The sequence below is a fragment of the Amphiura filiformis genome, chromosome 2 (assembly GCF_039555335.1).
Source record: "Amphiura filiformis chromosome 2, Afil_fr2py, whole genome shotgun sequence".
In the NCBI taxonomy this organism is placed as follows: Eukaryota; Metazoa; Echinodermata; class Ophiuroidea; order Amphilepidida; family Amphiuridae; genus Amphiura; species Amphiura filiformis.
This window is the reverse complement of record NC_092629.1, coordinates 57,618,885-57,633,111: the sequence shown is the minus strand read 5'-3', so window position 1 is coordinate 57,633,111 and position 14,227 is coordinate 57,618,885. Positions and strand designations below refer to the sequence as shown.

The 14,227-nt window shown below is 39.0% G+C and overlaps 1 protein-coding gene across 2 annotated transcripts in view; it reads left to right on the top strand.

Annotated features, from left to right (window-relative positions):
- The first annotated feature begins 470 nt into the window (after positions 1-470).
- The window catches only part of LOC140146439 (acyl-CoA dehydrogenase family member 11-like), a 32,624-nt gene continuing 18,867 nt past the window's right edge, over positions 471-14,227 (top strand). Inside the window, exons 1-5 of one of the 2 annotated variants that reach the window (XM_072168289.1) lie at positions 471-915; positions 4,528-4,664; positions 5,469-5,701; positions 13,164-13,269; positions 13,685-13,808. In XM_072168289.1, the coding sequence (XP_072024390.1) occupies positions 768-915; positions 4,528-4,664; positions 5,469-5,701; positions 13,164-13,269; positions 13,685-13,808 (748 nt within the window). In that variant the 5' untranslated portion in view covers positions 471-767. Of the gene's footprint in view, positions 916-4,527; positions 4,665-5,468; positions 5,702-12,246; positions 12,347-13,163; positions 13,270-13,684; positions 13,809-14,227 lie in introns of both variants that reach the window. The other variant, XM_072168290.1, reaches the window with a different exon arrangement.

The window sequence follows — 14,227 nt, the reverse complement described above, 5'->3', positions numbered from 1 at the left end:
TTGCGATAAAAAATAAAAAATAAAAAGTCCCCTCTTCCTCCTTTTTTTCAAAAACCCGGACGTGAAACATGTTTTTTATTTTACTTGGCCTAATACTGAAAATGAAAGCATACATATGAGCAGCCCGAATTAGCAGCTGCACAGTTAACAGTTGCACTTTGCCCTGCTCATCATGTTTACATAAATTAATTAATTTGACTACGAGCTGTCTCGATGATCATAATTATTTACGGGTGCACACCACCAGGTAATTGCGGTAATAGGTCTGCACGTCTGTAGTCTACTCCTCAAAAGTGAAATGGAGTTGTAAAATCAAAATTCCAATTTTGTAAAATTTTATAACTTTCAAAATTCAATCAAAACTTTCAAATATTATCAAAATTGGTCCAGACACACGGTAGACTAAATTTGGGATCGACTTACTTTTTTTTACGTGTATTACACTCAGTGTTAAATTAGTGGTGTGCCCAAGGCTTAAACTGAGTTTACACTTGGTCGCTGAGCGATAGTAGCGACTGATTCTCGACCAATCAATGTCCCAAACACCGAGCAATATTGAAAACCGCTCTAGCTCATTGAGCACAAATTTATCAGTGGTCGCACAGCGACTACAAGTGTGAACTCATTAAAGTATTTTTGCATGGGGCTAATTTTGTGGATGGATCGTGTCTAGAAAACGCTGATAAAACATGCTCTAAAAATAATTCTTGATATCAGGTGAATATTCTTAAACTGGGTTGACATTGACCATTGTGCATAAACTTAGCATGTTTCAGTTACGAATCTGTGGAGTGCGGAGTTGGTGCCGTATTGCAGCACATCCAGCATGCCCAGTGCACAATTTTCGTAGCAAAAGCACAGCAGCATCGTCTACGGTAGTGGAACCATTGATGCACACAAAAGGATCATCACAAGGTATAGTAATGCTGGTTTCATACTACCCTGCCGCTTGCCGCTGAGCGGCGTGGCGCACGCGTATTGCAGACAAACGGACACAATCAAGGCTTACAGTCATTGGTTGAAACGCCCTGCCGCTTGCCGCAGCGGCAAGCGGCAGGAAAGTATGCTGGAGGCTTAAGAATTCCAATTGAATGAACGCAGCTTTTAACAGCTGCACTCGATCCAACCGCGATCGTTTTGCGTATTTCAAACTACAACGCGAACACACAACCTGAATACAATATGCTATCCAATCATAGTACGAGGAACCCATACCGTACTTAGGGCAGCATCAATAACGAAAATGTCATACCGATATTAATGACACATCTGTTTTGCCCGGTTTTTTTAAGTTTGCCTTGCGAACTAATCCAATCACGAGTGTGTTGGCATGGTTGGATTCACTTCCGCGTTACTCATGTACGTACAGTCGCACACACTGGCGTACATCGCACAGTGTACGCAAAAATTCGTCATGCTATTGAAAGCTGCGTTCATTCAATTGGAATTCCCACTATAGTGCAGAAACAGAAGGTAATTCGCCGTAGAAGTGACGTACATGTAATGAATCGGATTAAGTAACTACCATGATCACTTTTAAAATATTATTATTTTAAAAGTTAACATTTCCATAAAAAATTTAATAGATACCGGTACATTTCTTTTCCATTCACTCGGTCGGACATCCGGGAACATTGTCCCCTTCGTCCCCTTTCAGGGTTCGATTTAGAAAATAAAATTTACATGCACAACTCTGATTTTTTCCTCAAAATGGGCTGAATAACACAAAATTTTGCATGCACATGATCACAGGCAAAATTCAACATGCACAGAGCCAAAGTTACATGCATTTGTGCATGTAAAACCCCTCTATTATCGAACCCTGTCCCCTTTGCACAAGCGCGTGCATACATGTAGTAACCAGCTCGAGAAAGGGGAACTGCACATGCGCACACTGGTTTTACAAGGTTATTTCCCCTTTGTGACATCACCCCGTCAGCCCGACCAAGAGAATAAAATCGATTAGCTTTTATTGTCAGTCCCCTTTTAATTTTGAGCTGAAAATGCTACCCGGGTTTGCGGCATGTCCCTGTATGGTCATCGTTTGTACTGAGTACCCCCCTAGCCCTTTATGTAGAGCATTAAGACATTCTTAATTCTGGGCTATTTGAGCCAAATAATCAAAAAGTTACCCAAGTTTTCTCTTGACCATTAATTGCATGGTTTCTATGGTTCATAGAAATTACAGAGAAGTCGAGGAAGTCAATTGTTGAAAAGTTGCCCAAAAGTCTCCTATGCTCGATTCCAGCTTGGTGCTAAAGCACTTTCTCGTTCAAACAAGACCATACATATGTATACATGTACACAATACTAACTAACATATGGTACCCCGGTATTAGTCCTGCCAGCAAGACTTCAGTCTTTATCATAATGACATCTACGGACCTGAAGTCATGCAGCGGTATATAGGGATGCACTGTACGTTTAAGAAATCCAAACTTCAAGCATCAAGAAATATACCTTGTATTTGTCAGTTTTACCTCAGAGATGCTGTAGACCCTCTCTACACAGTGTAGAAACATCACAAGTAGAATGCTGCTCAATATGATAAATCCAAATCATGAAAATTAAGACAATTTGCAGAGCAATATTTTTACCACTTTTGCACTAAGTAAATTAGTCCCATGCAGATTGCAGGTTTTGCCAACTCAAGGAATTTTGAACCCACCCAAAAGATGAGATCAATGTAGATCAATTATCTCAACTTTGTGAGTATCATAGACTAGTACAGTGGGATTAAAATCATCAGTGCACGCCCAAACTCTGGTACAATAACAATGGGATTAAAATCATCAGTGCATGCCAAACTGTCCTTGAGAGAGTTCCTCAGCTACATCCTTAGAGCCCAAAATGAGCCCACATATTGTGATGTTTCTTATTTGTGGAAAAGATAGCAATAGAGTGAACTGTAACTCTAGGTACAGGAGTTGCTGATTTGAGAGCCTTATTATAACTTTGTTTAAAAGCAAGATATTCATTCTATGGGTGGGTACTTATTTTTTACCTGGTTTAGGCCTACCTCATTTTTTCGAAAGGGGTGTTTATTAGAGACAAATTTATGTTATAAAAAGGGTCCTGAAACGTTCTAGTAGCTTTTCTGATGCAGAAAATGTATGGTCTTTTTCACGGTAAAGGGTGTAACTTTGGATTTTTAACACTTTGATCCATAGTGGTCTAAATAAAGCTACAGAATTACACGATTTTTGGCCACATAACTCAAGTCATCTAGTTAGCAGCTACCTTGGGTAGCATAATCATCATTGGAAGTTACTCCGTTCAGTTTTGGCAGGCTAAAATGTCCATAAATATGGCCTTTTGATGTACTAAAAAAATAGTAACATTTTTGTAAAGCCCTGTGTTTTCTTCAGTTAGTTCATGGATAATTTTTCTTACATGCTGAAAGTGTAGTCATATTATATGCTCAGTAAAAACTGCCACATTAGTTTTAATTATGAACAGCCCTGTATTTTTGAGAACCGGACTTCGATATTTGTCGTTTTGAAAGCTTGATTTTTAACAATTGCTAACAAATTTTGTGGGTATAGCTTTGGTTCATAATTCTTTGTTATTTCTTCATTTCTTCTTGATTCATAACAGTTGATTACTTAAAGCCATATTATAACATTTAAAATTCCTTTTTTACACGATTAAATTGTACTTTATTAAACCAATATACCCTGCAAAAATCAAGACTCTAGGTGCTGTAGTTTTGTCAAAATCCGAGATTTTGAATAAAACACTTTATTATTACGATGGAATTATTAGTCGAACGCATACACGATGTTCATAACACACAGTACGTACAAAATACATTTTTTCTTGGATTTTTAACCAAAATGTTATGGAGATGTCAAATTTTTTTATTATAAATCAAAAGGTTTTTAAAAGCCTTGAAATATTATTTTACTGGAATTTAAGTTGCTTCTATGCATGATTTCAGTAAACAGAAACATATTTAAGTTGTTTGAAATTTTGACCCCAAAAATCAAAAGTTACACCCTTTACTGTGAAAATGACCGTATTGCAAGTTTACACAGGACTTCTAGTCTAAAGCTATTTCACTGTATCTACGTCTATCCGTCACTTCAATATTGATTGTACCCTTTAGCAAATTGAAAATAAGCGGGGTGGGTGCTTATTGGGGCATAGGCGCTTATTGGAACGAATACGGTATGGATTTGATTTTAGCAAATTTGAAATTTACACCCAAAAAACCCTTTGAGTATGTAGAGCATTCGAATGTTCTATGGGGGGTGTAGTTTGGGAGTTCTGCTGCCTTAAAGTTGCACTTTTGTGCGACGATGCGCTTTTTGTGCCGCCCCCCCCCTAAATTTTGAATTGATGCTCACGGTGTGAAAACAAAACAGAGGCTCAAATTGCAGGATTTACATTTCTCATTGATACGGTATAAACCAATTTAAGAAAAAAATCATGAGGTATGGTGTACACCCCTTTATTGAGTTGGCATGGAATGACCCGTATATTAATCTGTGGGTCGACGGATCTTAAATTCTATTTCTTCTCCAGGTGAGGATCCTGTGAACACAATGCCATACTCTGGAGCTAAGAGAGGTTCATTTACTCAAGTGAAACCATTGTTAGGAAATGTCTTCACAGAAGACGGTTTTCTGCAGGCTGCATTAAGACGAATGGTACCCAAGGAGGTAAGTATTTACTTACTCATGGGGTTCAGATGCGATATCGCCATTTTTAACGTCACCATTGGATTAATACGTAATCACGAAATCTTCACAAATAACTAAATATTGTTCATTTTGAACAATTCCTATAAAAAACAAAATTTTTTAACTCACGTTTTAGTGACGTTTCACCACTACACTAGTGGCTTCATCAGACTGGCAAATCATCACATCTAAATAAGGACGAGGGGGCCTACGCACTCAACATCTTTGACCAACTCATCATGCCCTCTATAGCGGTTCCTGTTGCCCATAAAAAGAAAAAGTCAGATGTGATTAGTTGCCAGTCTGATGAAGCCACTAGTTTAGTGGTGAAATGTCACTAAAATGGGAGTTAAAAACTTCGATTTTTATAGGAATTGTTCTTGAACAATATTTACAGTTGAAATCAACATTCCTAATGAACTTCAGATTTTAGTCTGTGGGCGCAGGGGGAAAAGCCAAATTTTCGTTGCCATTTGTCAATTTTTTGTCCCATTTTAAGTCATTTTAACTTGGCATTGTACTCCTTGCTGTCCACATTTTCGCCCTGAAAAATTTGAAGTGAGTTTTCCCCCCAGAAATTTTTACAGACTCTTCTTGTAAATTTTTTATGTCAAGGTCAATCCAGGCAGTTATCTACATGTATTTGGGTAACATCCTGGGGGTAAAGACTGGTTGGCACCCCGGCACATGGGTAGCTAAATTTTAACATCCCTACTTGAAGCTCTGCAAAGTTTTGTTTCGAAGCTTGTCATGATGACATTTGCTTGAAATTTACTTTTACAGATTCTTGACAAGTTCACTCCAGATCTTGTGCGATTCGGCCACCGTGTCGCTTCGGAGATAGAGTCTCTAGGCCGGGCCTGCGAAGAGAACCCACCAAAGCACCAGCCGTACGATGCATGGGGGAACAGAGTTGACGAATTGATCACATGTGATGCGTGGAAGAGACAGAAACAGATCTCAGCTGAAGAAGGCATTGTAGCTATACCCTATGAGAGATCATATGGGACGTGGAGGTTAGATATTAAATAGGTTTTGCTAAATGAAACAGCTAAATTTTAAGGGACGCAGTGTAGTATGGTATGTCAAGAAAACAGCTCCCGTAGGATTAGAGTGCTAAAATTGATTTTTTTGCAGTTCTGGGTTCTAAAGGGTCAAAACTATCAGAAATTGACGGGGTTCAAATTTTCCCGACCCTCGCCCACTTTCTGGGGGGTCATCCATTTTGGGACCCTCAAAACAGCATTTTAGCCAGTTAAGAACCAATTTTCATAAAACTAAAGTTGTTTTGTAGGATTTGAAATATTCTGAGTTGATTTATTACACTTTTAAAGTAGTCAGAAGTGTCTGTTTCTGACTTTCGGAGCAGTACCTAGGGTCTCTGTGCAGTTGGAACCCCCAGACCCCCTGCCTGGACTGGCCCATGTCCCCTTTTCAGTTATCATTGCATTTCTCAGCCTAATCCTCTTTTTCTTGGCCAATGCAAGAACAACATTTACCATTATTTGATCATTACAGGGGCATTAACCTGTTACTGCAGGTGCAGAACATTATGAAGGGCATTTCCTGTTGTTTTCTTCTGATTCTGCAAAAGCAAGGGTTGAGATATGTCATTGATTCCCGTTTCCTTCCTTTCTTTTAAGCTCTTTTAATTATCGGTACTCTTGTAAAGAATATTAATAAAACCCATTTACAAGTAAAAACCCTTCAAGCGAGGGGTACAAGCTGGAGAGCAGATGAATCAACCACTTGTTATACCAGAGAACTTTTCCTGGTGGGCACCTCTGATATTTGAAATGAACATGCTGCAAGAGCCCATCATCAAAACCACTCCACTTAGATTTGAAACCTACAGGATAAGAAAGCGAAACAATCTTGAACTCAAGACTTCACTCACACCTGGGCTCGCGCAAAATGCCTTGCAACTGATGATAACAAGGAGGCCACCTCAACCGAACCTCCGCTGGCAGACAACCAGATCCAGGACAGTGAAGATAGAGACGCTAAGTCATGATAAGTCTTCATAGGGTAGGGGACAACATCAACTGAACGGCAGCTGGCAAGCGAACAGACACAGGACAGTGAAGAGAATAGCCATGCTGAGTCTTCAAAGGATATGAATCAAAATAACTCTATTCCGTCAATCAAAGAACAAATACGTAAATCAGGGAAGTTGGCAAGAAGATGTGATGACAACTAATTGGGCTGCTACTAAATCACTACTGCTATCACAGTCCTCCGAAAGTTGCACTCGTACAAACACACTGGTGATTGCTCCACTGCTTAAAACCTCACCAACAGACTACGGGACCCTCTATACCGCTCTGCAGTATACCCAGGGAATATCTGTCACTGTCGTCGGCCCTCACAGAAAGACACTGATAACACTAGAACTTGACCTTTACTCCCGTGCTTTGAAGATTCAGCAGTCAGTTGGAAACACTAATTGGATCCTAAGAGCGGGATGTCTCCACATTGCATTTTCTGCCTTTCATGCTCTTGGTAAAACAATTGATGGATGTGGCCTTGACACATGTGCTATTGAAAGTGGTGCATACATATCAGCAGCTCTTCGTGGGATCTTCGGTGGCAAAGCTTACAAGCAAGCCCTTGAGTACCACGTGCCACATCATTACCAGCCTTGCGATTATGATGTTGCGTTTTGATGCCATCTTATCGACACTTCCAAAAGGTCCAGTTCGTATCCAGTGCAGTGATCTCAAGAGCAAACTCCATAAACGTAACCCACAGATGGTAGAGATCTTTGGAGAAATCCAATCCTGGTACTCAAGAAATGTCAAGCCACTGGAAGATGAAAACGACATTGGCAAGTTCGCTCAGTTCTTGATCCAGTATCTTCACCAGGTAGATAGTGTTCTTCGTCTCATCAGCTCTTGTCGTTCAGGTGACTCGAAGGGCTACTTGTCATGTCATCATTAGAGAGCCTTATCCAATATTTCTTCGCTCATGACCTCCTAAACTATGCCCGTCTGATGCTTTTTGGTTAGGACAAGGGTTTAATACAGACCATCTGGCCTTCCGAGAAACTCCTCATTCAATGTATGTGTGAAACTCCTCATTCAATGTATGTGTTTAATTGTTGTGCTGTTATGTTTTATATTCGAATGAAATAAAGATGAATGAATAAATGAATGAATGCCTGTCTATCTTGCTCAAATGAATGCTCTTGAAAAAGATGACACAGAAACATGGAATTCACTGAAATCTGGTGAATTTGTAGTGGCAAGATCAAAGAAACCCTTCACCCGCTTCTTCACTGATCAAGCCCTCGAGCAGGAAATCAAGAAGCTAAAGGGACATGGTGGGTTGGTTGGACTCAGTAGAGATGAAGCTGCTCTGGACCGACTAGTCACTACCTTTCTTCATCTTGCCGGTCTAGTGAATCAATACCTCAAAAGCTTCCAGATCTTTTGTAAGGACTGGACATTATCAGCTCTCAGGAGAGATTGCAGTCAGGTCAAGAGCAAATGCTGTGAAGCTACGTTACTTGATTTAGTTGCACTATGGAGACAATCCGTTCAAAGAGAAAACACCATTACAGAATCTGGTTTCATCAGCGCTTGTGTCAGATGAGGCAAATAATGATATTCTCAATTTGCAGAGAAGGGCCAGAATCGCGTTGAGGAGTTCGTCTCTGATCATTTGATCTATACATCAAGAATCTCGGTGTGGGACAAAATAAAGAAGCTTAAGTTGCAGACCTTTTCGAAAAGGAAAGTGCGTATTGGAGACGAGGTCATGAAGTTGCGTGAGGAACATAAGTTACTTGGAAGATATCTAATAGTCCAAGACAGTCGACCAAGTTTAGTTCCTATACTTGAGGAAACAATCGGCGAGTATGAGATGTCAATGGTTCCCCGCTCGATGGAACCATGTACATCCCCACAGACAAAGCCAGTGTGATGCACGCTGTTGAAAATGCCATTGAAATTGTCCCACAGCCTCACCTGGTGCAGAAAAATCCTCCAGTTGCCCCACAGCCTGACCTGATGCAGGAAGATCCTCCAGTTGCCCCACAGCCTGGCCTGATGCAGGAAGATCCTCCAGTTGCCCCACAGCCTGACCTGATGCAGGAAGAGCCTTTAGTTGTTCCCACACAACCTGACCTGATGCAGGAAAATCCTTCAGATGTCCCACAGCCAAAAGTTCTAATAGTTGATGCCATGGCTGTGCTTCAGAGTATAAGACACCAACCATGCTGAAACTGTGTCGGATTTTCAGAATGCATTCAACTAACGCATTGAAAAGATGATGGAAGGCTATGATGAGGGTCAAGTTGTGTTTGATCGATACATGGGTCAGTCATTAAAGAATAAGACTCGACAGAAGAGAGCAACTACATCGGTAGAATACGAATCCATCCAGAAATGAGTCTTACCGTGTCCATCAAGGAACTCCTCTCTGCATCATCGACCAAGAAGAAGCTGACATGTGTGTTAGGCCAGGGACTGCTTAAATATTTCTCAAGTGACAGTTCTTTCCTGTTGGTTGTTGTATAATAATATACCTTCACCAAGGGACGGTACAGCTGCTCAAACAATAACCTGCCTTGCACCCCTCTATGCAAATGCTATTGATGTTACAGATGATGCCATGGATATACAGATGATACTTCATGATGAATAGATCTAATCGATTGAACTAACTTGACTGGATGCCCGGGGGGGGCACTCGAATATGAAAGTGACGTACCTGTGCCCACCAGCGTACGAAACTAGGGGTCTATTTTCAGGAAAAGGGGGTCATTCGGTGTTGGCAATGTCAAAAATGGGGTGATTTTGTATAGGAGCGCCCAAAATTTCACATCATTGACAATCAAAAATAGCCTTTTACCCAATTTTACAGTACAAAATAGACAAAACTCATTTATTTTGCTCAAAATGCGCGAAAAAAAAGCGCGCCAAAATTTGAATTTTGAGGACTAATTGTTCAAAAAAGGGGTTCATTCAGTGTAGGCTACTGAAAAAACGGGGTCATTGGGTGTAGGATTGGCCAAAAAAACGTATGTTACTATATGGGAGTGCCCCCCCCCAGGACTGGATGACTGCTTAGAATAGATCACCCTAAACGTTTGAAATTAAACAATACCTGTCAACCAGAACTGTCTCTTACAAAAAATGCTATATATAACTTGAGAATACTAAGAAACCAACAACATGACTTTGTGCATTGGACCATTAGCATGATTAGTGACATACATGTACATAGCTGTAGGGGGGGGGGTCCAACGATGAGGAGAGACCATATAAATGAATAAAAGACACTTCAAGTGCCTTAGAAAGTATAGTAAATATATTCAGTATACCTTAAAAGATACAAAAAGTTTCAAACATTATTCAAATTTGTTAACAAATGGCAGAAATATGTGTCAAAATAGGTTAAGGGGACCTAAAATGAGGTGCCCCTAGAAAGTGAGGGAGGGGTGTGAAAATTTGAACCCCATCATTTTCTGATAGTTTGGTCCCTATAGAAGCCAAATCACCAAAAAAATCAATTTTAGCAAACAAATCCTACGGGAATACATACCATACCGCACTATTAGATATAATTGGAGGTCTAGGGAGTTTTTTGGAAAAAAAGCTCGCTTCACTGAATATGAGTTAAGGTTTAAAAACAATTTGCCTCACTGATGAGTTTTAAAAAAAAATCCCTACCCAGCTCTGTATAATACATTAAAATTGAAAGGAAAAAAAATCCACCATCAAAACTTCCTCGTAACTCCCTAGGCCCCCAGATAATATCTAGTAGTGTGTCCTAAATCCTTTAACTAACAGGCAGTAAAAGTCCAATTTTAATATTTTTGCAATTTGAGGGAGAACGGGCCAAAAACATGGAATTTTGCATGTTTTCTGCGAATTGTAGTCACAAAATTATAAGACTTGGCACAAGTCTAACTAACTTGTCTAAGCATTCAAATTCTTGAGTATAGGCTACAATGTAAGAGTTAGTTCATGATATGAAAACTTTTTTGATGGTTTTGGTTTATATGAAAAAGATTGTTTTCCAAAAATTAAAATGCATCACTTGAAATTAGTCTTTTTACAAGTTTTGGCCCTTATTTCCAAAAATTGACCAAATAATAAAATTTGCTTTTCATTTCCAGTTAAAACTAACTAAAGGGTTAAGATTTAGCTATGTTTCATTTGGCAAAACAGAATAATATTTTATTAATCCCAAGAAAATTAGTGCTGTATATTTTCTGGAATAGTAGTTGCTTATAACAATAACAGATAGACAGTACTTGGGGCACTCCTGTATAATAGTTGTAAGCATCCATGTGAAAAAAAAACATGGCTGTAGGGTGGTTTTGAAAAGCAAAACAGGAATCCGCACAGATCCACGATTAGGGTCTCAAAACGCTCATTTTACTAGAAGAAGGGGTGTTTTTTAAGGACAATCATCGCTTAGGGTAGTTTTTTTTAAATGACCCAATTAACGGTCATTAGTCATTAGTGGTGACATATTTATCAAGTTATTCGGCACAAAAGAGAGGCTCCCGAGCGATTTTATAAACCAGATTTGCGACACACACACTCTTCTATTTTTGTTTATGGGCAAATTTCAAACCAATTCCTCACTTAGGGCATTTTTATTTGCGTACAATCCGTGTTTATGGCTAGTTTGACAAATTTTCGACATCCTATAGCTTAGGGTCATTTTTGAAAGTTCATTCATGTGGATGCTTACAACTTTTATACATGAGGAGTCCCCCACCCGAGTAATTTGCAGTATATAGAAGTAAAGGCTACCTGCATAAAGTTTGTGTTTATTAAGTACATTGTACATTGTACAACCTGTTACGATATTATGAATTAATACTTTGGGCTCTATTCCAGTTGATAGCCATACATTAGTATTTAGTACACCCCTATGGAGACATGACATTATAATATTCCATACAAGGAGTGTGAATTTCAAATGCCATTTACCTGAATGGGTGACTCCATTTGAAATCTACACCCAGGGTCTTAGCTAGAAATTGGGGGTTGCCCGTCATTTGAATAAAATTGCCTGCCCTAATTTGACATTTAAAACATTTGCCAGAGGTCTATAGCCCTCTGGGGGTTCAAAGAGTTCAAATATGTGCTGATATGGCCTTGTTGTACAAATCTGGTGTGCTAAAAAGGTCAATTAGCTTCTCAACACATACAATTTATAATATAACATCTGTCAAAGGCATTAATTTTGCCCGTCCCAGGAGCAAACTCCCCGTCTAAAATGACGGCCAGACGGGTGGCTAGCTAAGACACTATCTACACCCCCTGTGTGAGAGATTAAGGTCATGTGTTCCATAGGGGGTGTATGGATTTCAACTAGAATGGCCTATATTTAAAGCAAACATGTGGTGCATCATTTTCCTGTTCCATATTCATACAATGTGTAACATGGTGGCATAGGTGTTCTCATATTTAATTCATTGGCATAGTTTCACATGGTGGCATAGGTGTTCTCATATTTAATTCATTGGCAAAGATATTACATGCAAGTGACTTTTCTTCCAAATCATTCATGGTTATTCATTGTTTTCATTTTGTTATAGTCGTGTGTATTTTGCAGCCAAGTTGTTACTCTATGCCCCTTCGTCTGGCCTCTATTCATGCCCCTTAGCCATGACTGATGGCGCTGCTAAGTTCTTTCAAGTGAGTACACAAGCTTGAAGTGCATGCTGAACAGTTCCAACGTTTGTGTTAACGGTTTTTGTTTCATTTTCTAATTAAAGCCTTAATGTATGATCTTTTTTCAGATTTCAGAATATACCTTTGATTTCCAAAACCGATTTTTTGGCATATTACACATGTTCCAACTTAAATCTATGAGCAAACTGTCAAATTCGCCCTATTTGTAGTAAAACAGGATGATTTTCTGTTGGTCCGACATATTATCATAATTTTTCAGATTATGATAATATGTCGTAACAATCTCAAATCATAGTCTCCTACAAAGCCAGTTTGGTTACGCATGTGTAGGGAGCGTAACCAAACTGGCTGCGTAGGAGACTAACTCTGAGGCCGCACTCGGCGTTTTAATCCAAAAAGTGAGATATTTCGAGTAATAGAATTGAAGTTTATGATGTTGTTTCTTTTCAAATTCTCAATGTTTTTCGTGTCCAAATGTATTGGGAACTTTCATAATGATTGCATATAATCATATTGGAAGAAAAAAAGAAAATCTAAAAATTTAAAAAGATCGTACATTAAGACTTTAAAACAAAATTGAAAGATTTTGGTCAATTAGGTTTCTGTGTATCTGGTATAAAACAAAGGGATATGGAAAAGATGTTGTCTGACAAACCCCCATCTCGAATCTTATCCCTAAACCTAGACATTTGATCAAATATTCTCAAAAAAATCTTTCGCTGTTTTAGAAAATGACAAAAGACCTTTTCTAAGGGTTGAACTGTTCAGTAAAAAATGTTTTTAACGAGTTTTGATTTGATGTTATTGTTTGTTTTTACAGTCGTGTATATTTTACTGCCAAGTATTTACTGTACACCCCATCATCAGGGCTCTATTGGTGTCCTTTGGCAATGACTGATGGGGCAGCGAAACTTTGCCAAATGCATGTAAGTTGCAGACAGGGCCGTCGCTAGAGGGGGTATGGGTTGAAACGCCTCCAATCCTTAGTTTTGTCTGCAAAACCATAAGATTGTTGGCAAATTACAATAAGTCATATATACATGTAAAAATTCAATCTGCGGTTGTTGCTGACTTGGGATGTTGTTGTTGTGCAATATCGTTTAATGTGATAGATACTAATGAAAATTGACAAAAAATACAGAGGAAAATTTTTGACTGCCCCCCAGCCCCCCCCCCCCAGCCCTTGATGATCTCAAAATCAAGCTATGCATCCATGGGTCATAACAAGGTTTTGAAATCATTGCATGCCTATAATTTTAACCATGCCCCATAGCAGTCAATATTTGTACATTATTTATCGATGCATATAAAGACAAATTATTTAAAAAAAATTTTTCATAGATTCATGACGGTAACTGGGCTGCCCAAAAATCCAAAGCTTTCCCCAGGTTGACCAGTCGTGATCCTAACACCTTCTGGACTTCTGGACAGTGGATGACGGAGAGAGGAGGTGGCTCTGATGTGGGTAAGGATACAAATGTACATTGGGTGTATTCCTCAGTAAGATATTTGGGTGTATTCCAAATAGATTTGGGTGTGTTTCTTATAGATTTAGGGGTATTTCTAGTACATTTGGGTATATGTTATGTGGTCAAGCTAAATGAGTCTGGTGTCGATCAAAAGCAAAATTCTGTTCTCAGTTTCGTTGCATGAGCCATTTTCATAAATTCATTTTGCTGAAAACTCCATCATAATTACACTTTAGGGTTTAGAGATATGGTCATTTTAATGTTGCTCAGAAGAATAAAATGCAAAGGAAGTTGAATACTATTATTGGCTATATCTTAAAATCAATATTCCCGACATCTGACTCATTTTGCTTGATCACATCAAATATGTGTGTATTCTTAATACATATGGGTGTATTGCTAATAGGGTTTTTTA